The sequence below is a fragment of the Furipterus horrens genome, unplaced genomic scaffold, assembly GCF_987537825.1.
Source record: "Furipterus horrens unplaced genomic scaffold, mFurHor1.1.pri manual_scaffold_4, whole genome shotgun sequence".
NCBI classification, from domain to species: domain Eukaryota; kingdom Metazoa; phylum Chordata; class Mammalia; order Chiroptera; family Furipteridae; genus Furipterus; species Furipterus horrens.
Genome location: NW_028327174.1, coordinates 6,956,580 through 6,974,463, shown reverse-complemented (window position 1 = coordinate 6,974,463; position 17,884 = coordinate 6,956,580). Strand labels below are relative to the sequence as shown.

The 17,884-nt window shown below is 58.1% G+C and overlaps 1 protein-coding gene across 1 annotated transcript; it reads right to left on the bottom strand.

The window, feature by feature from the left end:
* Positions 1–1,594: 1,594 nt before the first annotated feature.
* SUN2 (Sad1 and UNC84 domain containing 2) lies at positions 1,595–17,613 on the bottom strand. The gene is made up of 18 exons (XM_090272417.1): positions 17,375–17,613; positions 14,551–14,709; positions 13,528–13,718; positions 12,995–13,132; positions 12,399–12,494; positions 12,099–12,192; positions 11,309–11,379; positions 9,246–9,373; positions 6,902–7,156; positions 6,467–6,544; positions 5,977–6,020; positions 5,323–5,488; positions 4,812–5,033; positions 4,431–4,515; positions 3,932–4,047; positions 3,639–3,806; positions 3,186–3,278; positions 1,595–1,721 (listed from the first exon to the last, which is right to left on the bottom strand). The coding sequence occupies exons 2-18, from the start codon at positions 14,670–14,672 to the stop codon at positions 1,608–1,610; spliced, it is 2,181 nt and encodes a 726-aa protein (XP_090128543.1). The 5' UTR covers positions 14,673–14,709; positions 17,375–17,613; the 3' UTR covers positions 1,595–1,607.
* Between the last annotated feature and the right edge of the window lie 271 nt (positions 17,614–17,884).

Below are 17,884 nucleotides of genomic sequence, written 5' to 3'. Positions count from 1 at the left end.
ATTGTTTTGGCTAAGAATTCATTCTTATTCTCCCAAGAGCAGATTACCTGTGCAATAGCCAGATAAAAATCACATACTCCATTAGTCCTGGGCATAATTTATTTTTTGCATAGGCAAAAACTAGAATCTGGAGATACAAAATTAGGAACCCAATAGTGCAGCATTTGTGACAGAAGAGCGCAAACCCAAACCTGGGTGTCGGGGTTAGGGCTGAGGCCGTGCAGGAGCCAGTGCCAGGGGAGCACGGAGGGCCTGGGGCCTCACTTTCACCTGGCTTTGTTCTGCACGAGCCCAGTCGGGCTCAGCCCTCTTCCTAAGGGCACCTGTCTGCATGGCAGCCCCTCTTGGCAGTGGGATTACACCCAGTGCCCCACAGAACGGGGCTAGGAATCAAGCCCTTGCTTTTCAGTTAAAAAACAGACCTTGAAAAATATTTACATACTACAGCAGGGCCTGCTGGGTCAAAAAACATCTGCCTCAGGCCCCTGCCCTACCCAGCCCCCCTCCCTACCCACCTCCAACCCCTAGAAAAAAAGCCAGGAAGGAAACAATTGAGCAAGAGCTGAAAGAGCCCCAGGGGGGGTAGCTGAGGGTGAGAGCCCCTTTCTGCTGGGGCCTGATTGCCATGGGTGGGGGGGGGGGGGGACCACAGGGCCCATAAGGCAGGCAGACCTCCCTCCGTGATACCCTGAATATCACCAACCTGTCCTCACCGGGCCACAGGAGAACCCAGGAGGTCCCCTGCTCCCACCCTTTCAGCTAACCCCAGGTGCTTATAGCATCGAAGAACAGGTTGGGGCTCCCTACACCTTGGGGGAATGTGACAAACTTGTTCAGGGGACAGGCAGGCCCTGGTCCCAGCATCAGAAGAGAAAAAGCAACTAGTATCCCCAGCAGAGGGGATCCTGCAGGGCTGGCCCCTGGGCCCCTCAGAACCTCACAGGAGCCAGACCAAGGGTATAAGAAACCCCACAGCCCACCTCAACCCAGGTCAAACACAGTGTGTAGGAGCCCTTCAAAGACACTGTGGGCCAAGCTTCCCTAGGTTGGTGGCACTGGCTTTGGAAGAGCCCAGCCACGCTCTGGCAGGAGCTTCCAGCCTGCTGCCAGGTCTCAACCTGCACTGTGAGCCCCTCCCTCCCACAGGGCCTCACTTCCCTGCCCCAGGCCTGAGCATCCTGTCCCCCAGGGCTTTGGCATGTGCCTCATTCACACACCTCCCAACAGAGCTTCCTGGGTGCCGCCCCTCCACCGTGGGCAAGGGGCAGTCAGGTCTTACATGCCTGCTGGACTGTTCCCTCCTTACCTCTCCTGCCTCTCAGTCCCCCATGATATGCTACATATATACATCCTCCCAGGAGGGGAAGTGGACGCCTGGTGCCTGGCAGAAGGAGAATGAAGGATTGAGACGCTGCAGCCAGCTGTGCCCCCAGAGCTGCCCCGCTGCTAGGAGAGCCCTGTGTATTCTCTCCACTGCGCCAGTGGGTCTTGCTCCAGGACACGTGCGCTGATCAAGCGTGGGGGAGTGGCAGGATGCTGCCCTCCCACTCCCAGAGAGGGGGGCACGGCTGGCCTCCCAGCTGCTGGCAGCAGCAGCAGGGGAAGTCCTAGTGGGTGGGCTCCCCGTGCACCCTGAAGCGGTAGATGCAGGTGTATTCAGGGTGGCCCCAGTTAGTCAGGATCCGCAGCTCCACCACCTGGTATGTGGCCATTTTAGAGTCCTGGGTGGAGAAGGAAGAGGTTAAGAGTGTCACAGAGCCCTCAGGCCTCACAGACAGCAAGCAGGATGCCTCTCTCCCCTGGGGCCTTTTAAGCGACCTGGACTTCAAAGTGCCTGTCTTCAGACTGTTAAGAGTTTCCAGCTAATGGGCTCAGCGGCCCCAGGAGCTTCAGAAGTCCTATAGGGGCCACCCACCCAGGGCCACGTGAAAATGCCTTGTATCTGAGTGCCGGCTCTATTCTTCCCAAACTGACAGTTCATAGCTCTTGATCATTCCTGTCATAGGGCAGAACTACCTTCGTGGAGTTGGCTGCTCTATGTTGATGTTGGAAAACAATCCCTTTGCTTTGAATTAAGCAGAATTTCTTCTTTTTTAAGTTCCCATCAGGCCTCTGTCCTCTATGCTCAAAAAGTCACAATTACTGAGCCAGCTTTTGGAGCAAATCTCAGCCCCTCGGATGCCCCAGTGCAATGTTCTCTGCTCCCTGGCCCCTCCCCCAAGCCCTCCTACACAGCGTCTTGTCCTCCACCCTCTCCTAAAGGCACAGTCCACACACAGCCCTGAGAAATCCCAGCCATTCCCAGGGCTCAGTAAACTGCCTTGGAGCTCACAGCTCAAGTCTGAATGTCCAGGCCCCATGTCAGCTCCACTGGACTGTCCCGCCAGTACCTCACAGTGGTGGCCAAACTGGCCCTGTCTCTGCATTAGCCTCTTGGCTGCCCTCACCTCCACCTTCTTCCCTGTTCCTGTCAGGGCCCTCCCAACTGTATCCCGCCACCTCTCCGCCCTCCAAACACCCCCTGGTCAATCCTGGCTTGCTTCCCTGCAGCCACTTCCCAACCCATCTCCCCGGCCTCCAGGCTTGTTGTCTCTCAGGCTCACTACTCACACGCAGGTCACAGGGACCTTATTGTAATGCACATCACACTGTCACCTCTCTGCCTGAAACACAGCAATGCCCCTCCCCTGCCCCAGCCTCAAGGGCTGAGATTCTTGGCCTGGTGTCTAAGCCTATCCCTCCAGGCGCTCTTCCTGCCCTGTCCCTTCCCCTCCCACTTCCCACTAGCGCTGCCAGGCCCTCACCCCTTGTGGAAGCTGCAGGGCACCTACCTCAGATTCACCTGACCTGGGCTATTCGTTAGGATGCAGGTCTGGGTCCCAGCAGCCTCAAGGAATCAACCTCCTGGGGTGGGACCTGGGATCCTGCATTTCTAACGAGGGCCTGGAAGCCCACGCACTCAGCGGAGCAGCCACGCTACACTGCTCGAGGCCTGGCTGGGCCACATTCACTCTCCCACTCACGGGACAGCTGTCTCTGTTCTGTCCCCTGAGCTGCGGGTGGTCGGTGGCAGTGGTTTTTCCTGCCCTGAACCCCCGTGCCTGGCACAGGGTAACTGCTCAGAAAGTGGCCGAAAGGACAGGGAAGTGAGGATGCCGCTCTGCGGGCACAGCAGAGTCCTGTACCTGGAAGTGAAACGTCTGAATGGGCTCCCCATCCTGGTCGTAGGTGAACTGGCCGAGAAGTGTCCCCTCCTGCTGCAGGTCTTCATCGAACCCCTGAAAAGAGAAATGGGTGAAGGGAAGATACTGCTCTTAGACACATGCCCTGGCCGGCCAGGGGGAGTGCCTTCCTCCCTGTTCCCACACTGGTCCGCTCCCACGCCAGTGGACTGCAGGGGACCTCGGCACTGGACATAGGGCTGCTAGGAGGTCAGTGGCAGCCATGTCACTTAGCTCCTGAGGCCTCTCTTTCTTCCTCTGAGACAACTGGGATTGAAGTACCACTTTCCACCCTGGCACCACCTTTTCCAAATCTGCTTCCCTCCCCCAGCCAAAGAATGACCCCACCGTTATCCTCAGTAGAGACCCCCGGGGCCCTCCAGCAGCCCTTGGGCCCCACGCAGGTGGCATACTCACGAAGACAGCAAAGTCCTTGGGGGCACTGGAGATGGTGCTGTTGGGCGACAAGGACTTGGGCACGTGCTCTAAGGTGACAGCAGTGGGGCGGATGCGGGCGGAAAGGCGAACCACCGCAAAGCCCTGGGGCCCCTGGAAGGCCCAGCAGTTGCCTGGGTGCACGTCTGGCTGAAGGGAAGCGAGTCGGGTCAGTGCAGGGCTGGTGACGGAGCCCGCCCTGTGTGCAGCCCTGGCTGACCTGGGACGGGACAGTCACCCACGCACACAGGCCGCTGCCCTCGCTGGGTGCCTACCTGGAGGATAACTCGGGGCGACTGGGAGTGGTACCACAGCGGGATGCCGAAGAGGCTGAGGAGGGCCGTCTTGGTCTCGTAGGTCTCAGAACAGCGGGTGCTGATCACACTGGCCCCTGACACAGAAAGAAAGGACGTGTTGGGTACCTGGGGCCCGGACGGCAGCAGGGGAGGGAGAACAGACAAAAGGTCCCCAGGCTTAAAGGGCTGAGGCACCCCGAGGAGGGACCACTACTGCCTGTGTCCTGTCTGAGGACAGAGCGCAGGTGCCCCAGGCCCAGTCTGTACACCTAACCCAGAGCTCAGAGCAGCTGCGAACAGCCTCGCCCCAGCCAAGGACGGTGCTCAGCGCGGCCTGACTTCTTGGGGCTGCCATTTGCCTTTGTTATGAGCTCCAGGCCGGGTGACTTCCGATCAGCCCTGCTGGCCTAGCTGCTCCGGCAGATGCCAGATGCTAGTGCAGGGCCGGGGCCGGCACCGGAGAGGGCGGTGCGCGCACCTCCTGACTCCAGCGCGTAGTCCACCATCCCAATGCGGTCCTCGCTGTAGCGCTTCAGGGCCTGGTTTACAATGCGGTGCACCTCCTGAAACACAGGCATCCAGAGCTGGGAGCGGAGGCAGACTCACCCACCCTCGTACCTCCATGGGGGCGGGGGGAGCCCACAGACCGGCTCCCTTCTGAGCTTGCTCCACACAGGTGTTCCTCCACCCACCACCCCCCGGGCCAGCCCCAAAGTGAACACTGGAGCCTCCTGCATGTCACTTGGGTCCTGGAACGTACCAGGGAGCTGGCAGTGTGGGACTCTGCATTTGTATGGCTCCCAGGGAGGACAGCAGTGTGTGTGTGTAAGTGGGGGGGCCTGGGGGCACAGTTCCTCACCTCCTGCGTCACCCCGATCACGCCTTCCTTCTGTAGTGTCAGCCCCAGGCTGGCCACAGCCTCCCTCGCCGACTTGCCCTGCATCTTGGCCACGTGGGCGAGGATCTTGCTCTCCAGCTCCTGCAGCTGAGCCTGCATCTCCTCTCGCTGAAGGAGCCCCGTGCGGGTTCCGCCGCCTCGGAGAAGGAACTGACTGACCCAGGCCGGGAACTGAGACTCCACCTGGGGGCCGAAAAACAGGCTCACTCAGGGACGCTGGCAGCTTGGGTTGAGGGCTAGAGAAGGACTGTCAGCTGCTTGCACCTCCCGGAGGACAGAGCTATGAACAACCCTCCATGTTCCAGATACAGAAACAGGAAGAACTCCCATCAAAGGAAGCCAACATCCAGGGACGGGCGTGTGAGACCAACAGGCCGCAGGGGCAGGAAGCGCTCTGCCCCACGCGGACTCCAAGGACAGGTGGTCTCAGAGGCTGGGGTGTTCTCAGGGGACTCGGGACGTTCAGACTCACGTCGTCCCGCACGGCCTGGAGTTGCTGCGGCAGCAGGCCCATCTGGTCCGCCACCGAGTCCTGCCTCAGGGTCAGGGCTGCCAGCTCCTGCCGCAGGCCGGCCAGCTGGCCCTCCAGCCGCCCCAGCTCCTTCATGGAGTGCTCACGGAAGGACTCCTGGGCCGTCCTGCTCCCAAAGAGAGAAGCATAGGCCATGGATCTCTGGTGAGGGGAAAGGCCGTGCCGGGGAAAACCAGAGGAACTGCACTACGTAAGGAGGGCCCGTCACAGGCAGGGGAATGCAAGGCCTGCTCTTGGAGAGCCTGCCTGTCCCAGGGAGCAGATGCTCATCCTGCCCCTTCCCTCAGCTCAGACCCATCATTCACTCGGCCTCAGCCACTCACCCCCGGCACGGGCATGGGAAGGCAGCTGCCTGAGGTTGTACAGAAGAGATGCTCTACCTACATGAACCCATGAACCCCAATTCTCTTCCAGGCCCCCCACCCCCAACCTCCGCTGCCCCTCAAGGGCAGGCTCTAAGCATGTGGTCCCGAGCTAGGTTTCAGCCACCCTGCTCTCTGTCGGCAACACAGCCCGAACTCTGCTCCCCAGCCCCGCCTGGGCCGGGGCCAGCAGGGGAGGGGCAGGCTTCGGCCAGGCTGCAGGGCCCATTACCTGTGCCACTCGGACTTCAGCTGCTGGAGCCGAGCCTCAGATTCCTGTTAGCAGGAACAAGGGAGAAATACAGGCAACGTCAGGGTCAGAGCAGCTGGCCTCCCAGAGCAGGATCTGTTCCCTTTGAGGCCTTTGCTTAACCGTGCCTCTGCCCCGGGGTCTCCCAACTGCTCAGCAAACAGCAAACTGGCCCCCTGGTCAAGGTCCTTATGAGAGGCTCACGCAGTAACCGGCGCCTTAGGCATCCGTAAGTTCACTCAGTCATTCAGCATGTCAGACCCCTCCTGTCCCCCAGCCCGGCCCGAGGGCATCCCGGAGAACATTCCGGCCCAGGTGGGCTCAGTTCAAGCAGAAGCCCAGAGGCTACACCCCCCACCGCCCTCTCTAAGTCTAAGCAGGCCCTTCAGGAGGCCGACATGTCTCTCTCAGCCCAAGAACAGATGTTGAATTGGAGGCCACTGTAGGGCCCGTGTGCCCCAAGCCCACCAACCTGGGAGGCCTGGACAATCTTCTTGAAGAGGTCTTCTGAGTCTTGCTGATGCTCCGTCCTCAGGGCGGCCAGTTCTTCCTGTCGGGCACAGTGAGAGGGGAGGACTCAAACCAGGCCGAGGGCTGCCTTCCGCTCCCGGCCCTTCCGCTACAGTGCTCCTCGGAAACGTGCAAGCCTCCTGTGACCCCTCTGCACACCTGCGTGGCGCCGCACGCCGTGCCAGTCACTGGCACCCGCTCGCGCTCACAACCAGGGGCGGGGGTGTGGGGACAGGCAGGAGGGTGTCTGGTTTAACGAGGAGGAAACTAAGACTCAGAGGAGGTCATTGCCAAGTGGCAGAGCTGCCCCTCACAGCAGGGTGTGGGGCGTCTCGCGCTCACCGCCCCACCCACAGCCCGCAGCTCTAGCCCAGAGACCCCGGCTCCTCTCCCCCACCTGGATCCAGGCAGCGGTGTCCCTGCGGAAGTCCTCCTTCAGGGCAGCCTCCCGGCGGCTCACGAGCCCCTCCAGCAGCGCCAGGGTGTCCTCCTGGCTCAGGCTGCCACCGCCCCCCTCACCAGTGGCCCCTTGCCGCAGCTCCAAGCGTTCCAGGCGCAAGGCCTCCTTCTGCCAGTTGGAGGAAAAGTCGGCAGCAAGAGCTTCCAGGCGCCGCTCCAGAGAGTGTACCCGGGAAAGAATGCGCTGCTCAGCCTGGCAGGGCGGGTGGGAAACACCACAGAGGTGAGGGGCCGGCAGAGAGAAGAGAGAGGGGAGAGAATCCCAGACATGCTCCACCGTGAACATTGGAGGGCCTGGGGCTCCAAGGACAGCCTCTCTGCCCTGCAGGGGGGCGAGTCATTCAGCAGTAAATGGGTTCGGTGCTGTGGTGACAGTGAAGCCCAGGGTGCCGGGACACACAGCGGGCTGGAGGGGTCTAATTCCCAAAAAGGAGTGCATGGGGGACAGGTGAGAAGGACACAGGGCCCTCCCAGAAGAGGGTCCAAGTGGAGGAACAGCCCAAGAAGGGGAGAGGAAGCAGCTGCAGGATGGCCCTGGGGGCCCGGGCGACCTGCTGGGCTGGGCCCATCCCCCTTCCCTCTCCGGGCACACGTGCAGGACAGCGTGGGACTAAGAGGTTCAGCTGCTGACTTTCAACAGCTTCCACTTCTTCCATCGTGATCTATGGCTAAAGGACCAGATCATTCGAAAAGGCTCCCCCCTCAACACCCCCCCCCCCGTTAACTGGGTGCCCCACAGAGAAGACAGAATACAAGTCATTTGGACCTGAGGGTGGCATCTGATAGCATGCCATGAATTTTGAGAACCTTGTTGGCTTCACAACGAAAATCTTTGCCAAGAGAAACACAGTCTGTCAAGTATCAAAGGGCAAGAACACTGGGTACAGAGGTTGCTTCTAATTTTGAAAAATTCCATTTTTTTTGCGTGACTCAAAAAGCAAGCAAACAATAAAAGCCCTGCTCCTAACCTCTGCCCGCTCCGCCCAGTGCCTCCGTCACCCCCTCCCAAACCAGCAACCATTTTCATCAGCGTCTTTATGCAAATGCAACCCTTCTTCTTTCTTTTAAAAAAAAATTGTACAAAAAAGGTGGCCCTGGAATTATACTGTATTTCATATCTTTACTGATGATTTAAAAAGGAAAATTTATAAATGCCAGACCATCATTGTTTTATGAAATAATAAGATGGTCAGGAAAGGAATATACACCAGGACAGAGGTTTAAAGATGTGACACCACATTAACTTCAGCAAGACACAAGCGAAGGTCCTCAGGACGTGTGCACGCACATTCCGGGCATTTGTGCACTTGTCACAACACCCCCACCCCCCCACCCTGGCCTGCAGGCTCTGAGCACAGCCCAGGCCTGTTTCATCCGCCTCTGGCAAATTACAAAAGTGGCCACGGTGCTTCCCTCCGCCCTGCATGGGCGCCCTGTGCGGCGTGGCCTTGCAGGTGCTCCCACACAGAGGTAGAGTCGCTTCCCCTCCTGGAATCTAGACTGGTTCTGGGGTTTGCTGAGGCCAACAGAATGTGGAGGAAGTCACGGGGTGCTAGTTTCAAGCCGAGGCCTCAAAAGGCCTGGCCTGATTCTGCTCTCTTGGAACCTTGCACAGCTGCTGTGGGACACGACCGAGCCAGCCCGTGGACAATGAAGGCACGGGTGGAGTGCAACCCGCCCTGCTGACCCCCAGCCGGCTGCAGACACACGAGGGAGCCCAGCCAAGACCAGCCTGTCCTTGCTCGGATCAGAGGAACCAGCTGGAGGACCCACAGACTCAGGAGCTAATCAAACGCTTGTACTTCTAAGGCACTGATTTTAGGGGTGGTTATCTCTGCTAACAGATAACTGACCAAAATATTACCTTATTCACAGAAGGTGCTCGGTAAATACAGGGTGGGGCAAAAGTAGGTCTTCTTGTATTATTATTTATTAATTGTTGCATTATTTTCCATACAAACAACTGTAAACCTACTTTTGCCCCTCCCTGTATTTGCAAAATTATATTGAAAGGAACAAAGCTAACAAGACGAGTTGTCTGATTCCTTTTTCTTCTGTTTTCTGTGCTTAGGATGGCAACTAACTTTGGGACAGTTATGAGTCGCATCTAAGCAAACTGCTTCCCGATATGTACACTCCCAGTGGTAGAGAAAGGGGTGTCGGGGAGATGAGGCAGGATCACACTTAGGACGGCACCTCTCCTCTGCCTGGTGTGGCAGGTGTAAGTGCAGGGAAGCCAACCACAAACAGGCTGAGGGAGGCGCCTGCGAACTGATACTCACCTGGGCGTGTGCGGATGAGCCTCTGGACTCCCACACTTCCTGCTGCTGACTGCTGCCCCTCGCTGCCCACCAGGAGACCACAGCGGGGTGGAGTGTCTGGAGCCCATACGGGTAGAAATACCAAGCACCTGTACACAGGGGAGGGGTGGTTACCCAGGCCGAGGGCCGAGAGCAGGAAGGCAGCCTGATAAACAGGGGTCACCAGTAGCCCGGCTCATTCATGCAAGCCAGGCTGTGCCTCTGCTGCAGGCGTGGCGGGGTGGGCTGGGCGCTTCCCAGCATCCCCCAGGGCAGCAACTTCCACCACCAGCCCCAGAGCCTTTGCATTCCCACGTCCCCTCAGGAGTCCTCATCTTTCACACTTGGAGAAGACGGCTAAACAAGCTAGGGACGACCCGGGGCTGCAACCCACAGATCCTGATGGTGGTTCTCAGCCCAGACTTGACATCAGAATCACCCAGCGAGCTTTGAAAAAGTCCGGTGTCAGAAAATGCACCGCAAATAAAACCCACCCCCCACCCAGTGTCGGGCCCCACCCCACACACAGGTGAGTTCATTGGCCTGGGTGGACCCGCACAGGTGAGTTTTAAAAGCTCCCCACGTGGCTCTAATGGGCTGCCGTGGTTGAGAACCGCTGATAGAGAGCACACCTTCTAGAGAGGCTGCTTGTGGCTCCAGGGCAGAGCACAAAGCTACCGCCACGCAGAGAGGCTTGCGTCTTGCTTTAGGGGCCATCTGTTTGTGATGTGTTTATTTCTGAGCTGTGCACATGCATGTGTGCAAGTGTGTGGGGGTGAGGGCATCTGAAAAATCCATGTTGGCTGAGGAGTCCCATCCAGTAAGATGCCCCATTTGTCACTCATTAACCAGGAGCAGGTGCAACAGGGATCATGTGACCACCAGGCTTTAAGTCAGACTCTCTGGACAGGCCCTCACTTCCTGCACCCCCTGAGCAGGTCCCTCCACCCTCCCCTCTGCCTTTGAGACCCTCGATGTGCATCTGCCATCAGGGGGCATCGCCAACTCCATTGGCTGAAGGTGAAGCTCAAATCACACTGCATTAACTCATGGGAACATGCCTCCTGAACAGAACGCTGTACAATTATGAAAGGTATTATTATTCTAAGGGTGATGCCCAGTTTCCAAAGGATGTGAACAAGCTGTGCTTGTAACAGGAAACAAAGAGGAAATCAACACTTGGCAAATGTCCTACCTTGGTATTAGTAAAAAAAAAAAAAAAAAAATACAAGTTGAATAGATGCTAAACCTATATAACCAACTCTCTAACAAATAATAAAACAAGATCTTTTATTATAAATGGGTGCAATCATTAAAATGGAGCCTGAGAGCCATGAAGAAAACTCATGTGAAATTGTCAAATGAGAAACGGACACAAATGCGTGTGTGAGCGTGGGTCTCTATGATTACAAGTATGTGACAGATTTGGAACTCCCAGGACGGAGACTGGGACAATGTAGAGCGTCTCATGACAGGCGTCTACTTCTCTTCCTTGCTTCATTGTTTCGACCGTAAGATAGCTAAAGATGGAACTTGATCTTTAACAATAATTCACTTACCCAGATTATGTCCTGATTTGGAATGGAAGGAAAATGGCTGCTAATAATAATGGCATGAGACTCCCCAATTTTTACCCCATTATTCCTGTACTAGGTCATGTCCCCTGGTCTAGGGTGGCTCTAAGGCTCCTCTAGATGTGCCAGGCAATCCAGTGTAGCGACCCAAACCGAGGACAGGATCGGGGGGGAGGAGCATTTCCCCTTTCACCCATTGGACGCCCTGAGAACACAGTGGCATCGCTCAGCCGAGGACCAGGACAGTCAGGCAGGAGTGGCCTAGGGCTCGGGACTCGGGGCTCGGGAGGTGCCCAGGCTCCATCTGACCCACCTCGTCCTACCTCCTCCCTTTCCTGGTAGGTGATCACCAGCCCTCTAGTTTCCAGTGCTGCTCAGCACCGCCTCCGCCCACACTCCGCCCCGCGGCTCACCAGCCCCACCTCGGAGGCTCTTGGCCCACCCGTGTCCTGGGACAGCGGGTCAGCTCACCGTAGGTCAGGCCAGTCAGGAGCAGCAGCAGCAAGAGAAACCACAGGAACGTCTTCAGAGATGAGACGCGCCTGCGAGCGGGCAAGTCAGAGGTGTCAAGAGGGCTCCAGGGCCTCTAGGCTCTCCCCAGGGGGTCCCCTGAAATTATTTTTCCTGAGTGATAAACTAGGGTCAAAGGGGACACCCTTGGGTGTCTCATCTTGCTGGGGCCAGACTGGACCCTTTTGAGGTCTTGGAGTAATGGGGACAACTGTGATCCTGTGAGTTTTACTGATGTTATTAAAAGTAAGTAGTAGAGTCTTTGAGAAAACTAAAATTTTCATATATAGAGGTCCTCTAAGCAAGCAAATATAGAAAAAGAATGGAACTCCCTAAACAACATTTTCTTTTAGAAATACGAGGAATATTTTTTTGTTTTTGGTGGCATGAATCCATCCTTGCCCTTCTCAGCATAGCTCCCCGCCCACTCCAGCCAGGACTGCAGCCAGGGGGACCCTGACTTCCTGGCTCGGTCTTCTTTCCTCTGCAGAGGGGAGGGGCCCGTTCCCACCTCCTGTCTCCACTGGGCCGGTGACTTAGGGAACGCACCCACGGGACCTTGAGCAGCCCCTGAACACAGGCGGAAAACCCCGGGGTCTAGGCCGTCTCAGGGCTACAGGGGAAGCCGAGTGTTCTGGAAAAACCACTGGTGGGCTAGAGCCCGAGGCCTGACCAGCAGGCAAGGCCAGACTTGTCTGAGTCCTCCGTCTGGAATTTTCTGATTCACTGTCCAGGCAGGAGTCTCGCTCACCTGGTTAGAACGAAGACGTCAAGGAGTGAGGCAGCTGTCGTCAGGCGGTACCAGGAGGTGCCAACCCACCAGTAAAGGAGTCCAAAGAGCCGGCCTGAAAGAGGGACCGTCAGGTTTAAGGGTCACCCTGAGCTGGTGGTGGCCTGGGCGTCGTGGTTTCAGAGCGCCGTTTTCTCTCCACCTGCAGTGATCCCTGCCCCTACGAGCACCGACCTGCCAGGGCACCTGCGTCCTGTCGCAGGGCCACATGGAGCTGCTGTGGGGAAGGGAGCAATCGTGCACAGAACAGCCAGCACCCACCTGGGAAAGTGACCACCATCCAGAAAAAAGAGCCTGCCCGAGAGACAGTGTTCCTCAGCCGTGAACCTGAGCTCCGCTGGTCGGTCTCTGAGTACCCTTCAGGGACAGAGAGGGGACAGCTCAGTGGAGCCTGCCTGTCCCTTGTCTCCTCCCTTAGCCTATGAGCCGAGACCACGTAGCACTGAGTGTCACACAGGCCCGGCACCTGGTAGGTGAGCAACTGTGTGCTGAAGGGACTTCCCATAGGCCTCTGGCACTGTGTTTCCGTGAGCCCCCTGCCTGCACCCACCTGGCACCGGCACGCCCTCCGCCACTGGTCAGAACCACACCGAGGGGTGGGGCCCCTCCTCTGCGTGAGGCCTGTGCTAACATGCTGGACATGAACCCAACAATGAGGCTGACCGCAGGCCTAGTGGGGCAGGGACGGTCCAGTGTGTTGGGCGACACCCCAGGCTGGGGTTCAGGGCGCTACAGGGGCACAGGAGGGGCACCCGGACCATCTGCGGACACGGTGCCGTCTCAGGCTGTCAGGGCCGCCTCCCCCGCCTCCCCCCCACCTCCCCCGCGGAGCGGGCACCTGCTGGGGCGTCTCCTACCTGTGTAGTCGTCCTCCGAGGAGTAGCCCGAGGACGACCCGAGGAAGTCCTCGCAGAGCCTGGTCTCCGCCAGCCCGTTGACTTTGCTGCTGTCAGTGCCCCCGGCGCCTCTCCACCTCCTCTCCCGCAGGTCCTCGCCTGGGGAGGGAAGAACGCGGCGTTCTCCTGGGGCACGGGGATGCTGAGGAGGACAGTCCTGGGGGCCTCGTGGGGACACCCTGATGGACAGATGGGGTCTGCCCTTGGCCTTTCCCTAGCTCTCTGGGTCCCTGGGAGGGTGAGCTGAGCCCCCAGGGGGGTGAGCTGGGCCCGGCCCCTCTGTCTCCCGGGCTTGGAGCAGCTCCGTGGCTACTTCATCCTCTAAAGGGGCCTGGAAATTCAGACACCTGGCTGCTCTTCCAAGGGTTTCTGAACACGGGGAGCCCCTCCTCTGGCCCAGCAGGGTTAGGAAACCTGGGGGGAGGCAGCTGGCGTTTGGGACCTTAAGTTTCCGGAGGCAGCAAAGCCCCAGGAGAAAGGCTGCAGACACTCACTCCAATAGGGGTCGCTATGCAGCTGGTCATCGAGGATGGAGCTCCTGGCGAGGGAGGCGGCCCGGGGGCTGCCGAAGTAGGACTCCCGGACCAGGGACTCGCTGTAGTAGGAGGTGTGTGTGTCGGAGGAGGGGCCCAGCTGTGGCGCGGGGGAGAGGCGCTTGCTGTTGCTGGATTTCCTCTTCAGGGTCCTGAGGGTACCGGCCAGCAGGGAAGGAGGAAACAGGCAGGTAAGCCCAGCCAGGAATAGAAGCCAGCCGCAGCGCCCTCCTGTAGTCAGTGGGTTGGCCTTGTTGCTAGGCAACTGACAGCTCCCAGCTACTGACTGGCTACAGAGCAGGGCACAGGTAGCTTCTCTGCTCCCATTATTTCCAAATCTCACTAGCAGTTAGGCAAGATCGACAAGGTGATAGAGTCCAGATCCAAATCCAGGTCTCTAACTTAAAAGCCAAGTTTTTTTCCTCATGCTTCTTCATGGATTAGTAATTTCTACAACCCACTGAAAACTCAGATGAACCCAACCTGGCCTCCAGGAACCTCAGGGGCTGCCATGGAGGCTCATGTCCGTCAGGGGGACAGAATGAGGTGGGTGCCCATCTTCCTCATTTCCTGGTGCCCATGGGACCCACTCCTCTGCCCCGCTGCTTGGCTGGTCCTGCTGAGGCCCTGCACGCGGTGAGACACACAGGTGCAGGTCTGGGAGGACAGGCAGGCCCAGCCACAGCAGAAGGGGCTCTTGTGAGCCCGGCTTGCAGTGCTGAGGTTTCCGGCCTGGCTTATTCTCGAAGCCGCCTCTCCCCACTTCCTGTTCTCTGAACACAGGGGCAGCGACCTGGCTCACAGGAGGGGAGAAGAAGTGGTTCTGGTCCTGGCCTCCTTGTAGGCATGGATGTCCCCTTGACTGGACACGGGCATCTTATCTCTGCCCATAAAGATCACAGAGCAAGTGGCCGTGCAGTGAACTGCCCAAGTCCTCTGCTCTGTGCATCGGCGTGACCCACAGGGGTGGTGGCAGTCCCCTACCTGAAAGGACTGTCCTTAAACAGGGTGCTCTGGCTCCCCGCCACTGAGCTCCCGCCACTGCTGCTGCCGCCGTCATCGTCACCCTGGGAGTAGCGCGTGAGGCGCTGGCTTCGACGAGACATGATGAGGTGGGATGGGGGCGCTTGCCCCAAAGCGAGTCTTTGGGAGAGAAAGGAGGACAGGTGAGGCTTAGGTCTGTTGGTAGCTCCTCCCGGGGGTGGGGACGAGAGGCACTTTCTTCCAATGAACAGACCCCCACCACCACCACCCCGTGCAGTCCATCAAAACAGCCCGAGATGTGGGTGACAAGCACCACCCACCACACTGCAGCCCACACCCGCCCGGGGCTCACTGAGCACCCAGGTAGCCTCTTTCCACAAGGTTTTCTAACTTCTGGTTTCTCTGACAATGAGCTCCGTGGGAGCCAGAATGGTACTTTCGCAGCACACACTAGGCACACAAGAGAGGCTGACTGAGCGCCTTTGACCACTGCGGCCCTGCACAGACCCTCTAGCCCCGTCCTTCCACTGTGCTGCCCTCTCCCTGGAGTGGCGTCCGCTCTCAGTCTAGCTGTGCCCCTAGTGGGACACACTTTCCTTTCCTTGTAGCGCTGCTCATTGATCAGGGCCCCAGTCAAACTGTGACACCAGAAAACCTTTCCCTGGCCCAGGCCCCCCGCACTCTAACAGTGGTTGTACCCTGGATCCCCTCAGCTGGTTACTGTGCAGCGGCATCAGGACATCTCAACATGATGGTGATAAAACACTTGGGAAATTCCTCCTAGGCACCTAGCTCCTTATATACCCACTTCTGATCCTCTAAGCAAGAGAGATATTAGTCCCACTGTACAAGGGAGAAGCCTGGGACACGAACCTGATCGGTGATTTGCCCACAGCCACCCAGCCTGTAAGGGGCAAAGCCAGGGTTTGAGCTCGCATCTGACATGTGACAGGATCTGGGTCTGTCCACCCCACCATAAAGTTTTCGAGTTGTTTCAGGAATGTGTTGTGTCCCCAGCTAGAGTCTTTGATAGCCTCAAATATGTTCAGAACAGCCTGTAGACAGCATTGTTACACAACACGCATTTGTTAACAAACAAACAAAACAGGGCAGTGGAGCAGGCAGTGTGGGATTACAGGGGAGGAAGTCAAGGCTCTGGAATTGATAACTGGGACTCAAAGGAGGCCCAGGTGAAGGACCTGGCAAAAGGAGACATTCTACCACCTGAGGAGGGTTAATTGGCTCTAGAAACCCAAATTCAAAATCTCGGATACCAGTGTGAGGAGTGTCAAAGTGCTGCCTCTGCCAGCCCATGTCACAAACTCATTGTTATTTAGGCCCACTCCAGAGGTCCTTGTACTTGTGCCTTGCTATCACTTCTACTATTCCTGGTTGAGACTTAAGTGACTAGTTTTCGGGGTTCGGTGGTGGGCATAGACTCTAACACTTCCCAGACTACGGAAACCAGAAGGTCTGGTTAGTCCAGCTGGAGAATTCTAGAAAGTCCTCTTCTGAAAAACAAGCAGCCTCATGTCTTGGTCTCATTGGCATCTTCTCAGGTGGGATGTTTCTAGCTGGTGTCAGTAAAGGACTGGCTGGTAGTAGCCAAAGCAGGAAGTTGGCCTGCGTTCTTTTCTATATTCCACTCCTTATTAGGTCAATCTACCCCCCACTCCTGCCCTCCCCACCTGAAAGCTGGCTCCTCCTCTTAACTCCTGCCCTGCTCAAGCAGAGGCCTTCACTCTGGGGAGAAGCGAAGCAATGTGTTTACACAATACTGAAGGCTGGGACTGGCAAGAATATAAATATTCATATGGGGGCGGGGGACACTGAAAACTGTCAGCGCCTCCACCCTCCTGCGGGTGCTCTTAGTCTTTCCTGGAGCATGCTGGTATCTCAGAACAGTTTGCAACTGAGTTTGGGTTTCACCAGATGAAAAAGGTCAAGGTTTCATCCTCCAAAACAAACAGAAGATCAGTCCCTAGAAGCTCAAATCTTTTGCATATGAGAACAGACGCCCTCCCAAAACACATGATCAGTTAAGAAACCCTCAAATTAAAACATTCCTCCCCACTTCTTAGCTAAACCACATCCTTTTCTCAACTTCACCTTCCTCCACCCCCATCACAAACTTATATGACAGTATCTACCCAGTGTTCAGACTTCACATAGATCTTGAGCATCTTCCATCAGCCGTTTTGACACTACATTTCCTCCCGGGGCCTGTGAAACGCTCCAGGCGCGAACTCCCTTCATTCCCTACCCGCTGGAACAGGCTGAGCTTTCCCTGCTTCCTTCAGTCACACTCCCGCCCCCTATTTGTTTGGTTTCTTTTTAGAACTGAACAAAATGGGCCTTCCTCCTATTCCCAGAGTTCTGACAGGCAGAGGCAGCCAACTGCCTGACTGGCACGAAAACATGGGCACTGCCTTGGGCTGGTTTGGGGCAGCCCGTGCTTCACTTTCCTTCTCCCGGGGAGGTTCTGCCCAGGGAAGTCCCGCCTGGAGACATCCGCCCTCCGGGGGGACCAGTAGGGCGGCCGGCCCTGGAGGCGGGGACCCGGCAGAGATGAGTCAGGGCGGATGGCCTTGGCACGGCGCTGGCTCTTCCCGACCGGCCCAGGGGAGTGCGCCGGGCAGGGCTGGAGCCTAGCCCAGCTTGGCCAGAAGAAGAACCAGGCCCGGGCAGCTCGGCCCCGGCCGGAGCGGCCCAGCGATGACCCCAGGGTCAGGCCCGGCCCAGCCCTCTTGGGGAGGCGGGCGAGACCAGCCCACCACCCTTGCCACGCGCGTCCGCTCGCCAGAGGCCAACGGCTGGCTGTTACCTGCTGCCTCTGCTGCTTCGTGCGGGGCCTGGGGCGTCCGAGGCCCAACGGGCCACCCGGACGCGCCCCCTTCTCCCGTCGGAATCCCGCGAACGGCGCTCAGCGCGGAGGCCCGGGGCGCCCGGGGAGACAGAGCCCGGGACAAGGTCGGCGGGCAGGAGCTGCGAGAGCAGTGGACAATGCGGCTCGCGCAGAACCGCGCTGCGCGAGTGGGGCCGGGCGGTGCGCGCGTGGCCCAGTGTGTATGTGTGCGCCTGTCAGTCAACCCTGACAGGACGCAGCTTATTGGCTAGGCCCCGTCCGCTGCACCGCCCACCGCCACCGCCCATTGGGCGGTTTGAACACAAAGGCCCCGGCTCGCCCCGCCTGCCGCGTGGGCCCCGAGGGCAGGGCGCACCCAGTCAGGAGTACGCGCGTGGGAGGCGCGGGCGACAGGGCGACGTCTAGGTGGTGAGAACTCAGCTGGAGCCAGCAGGTGGGGGTTCGGCTGGGCCTCACCGCGCGTTTGTC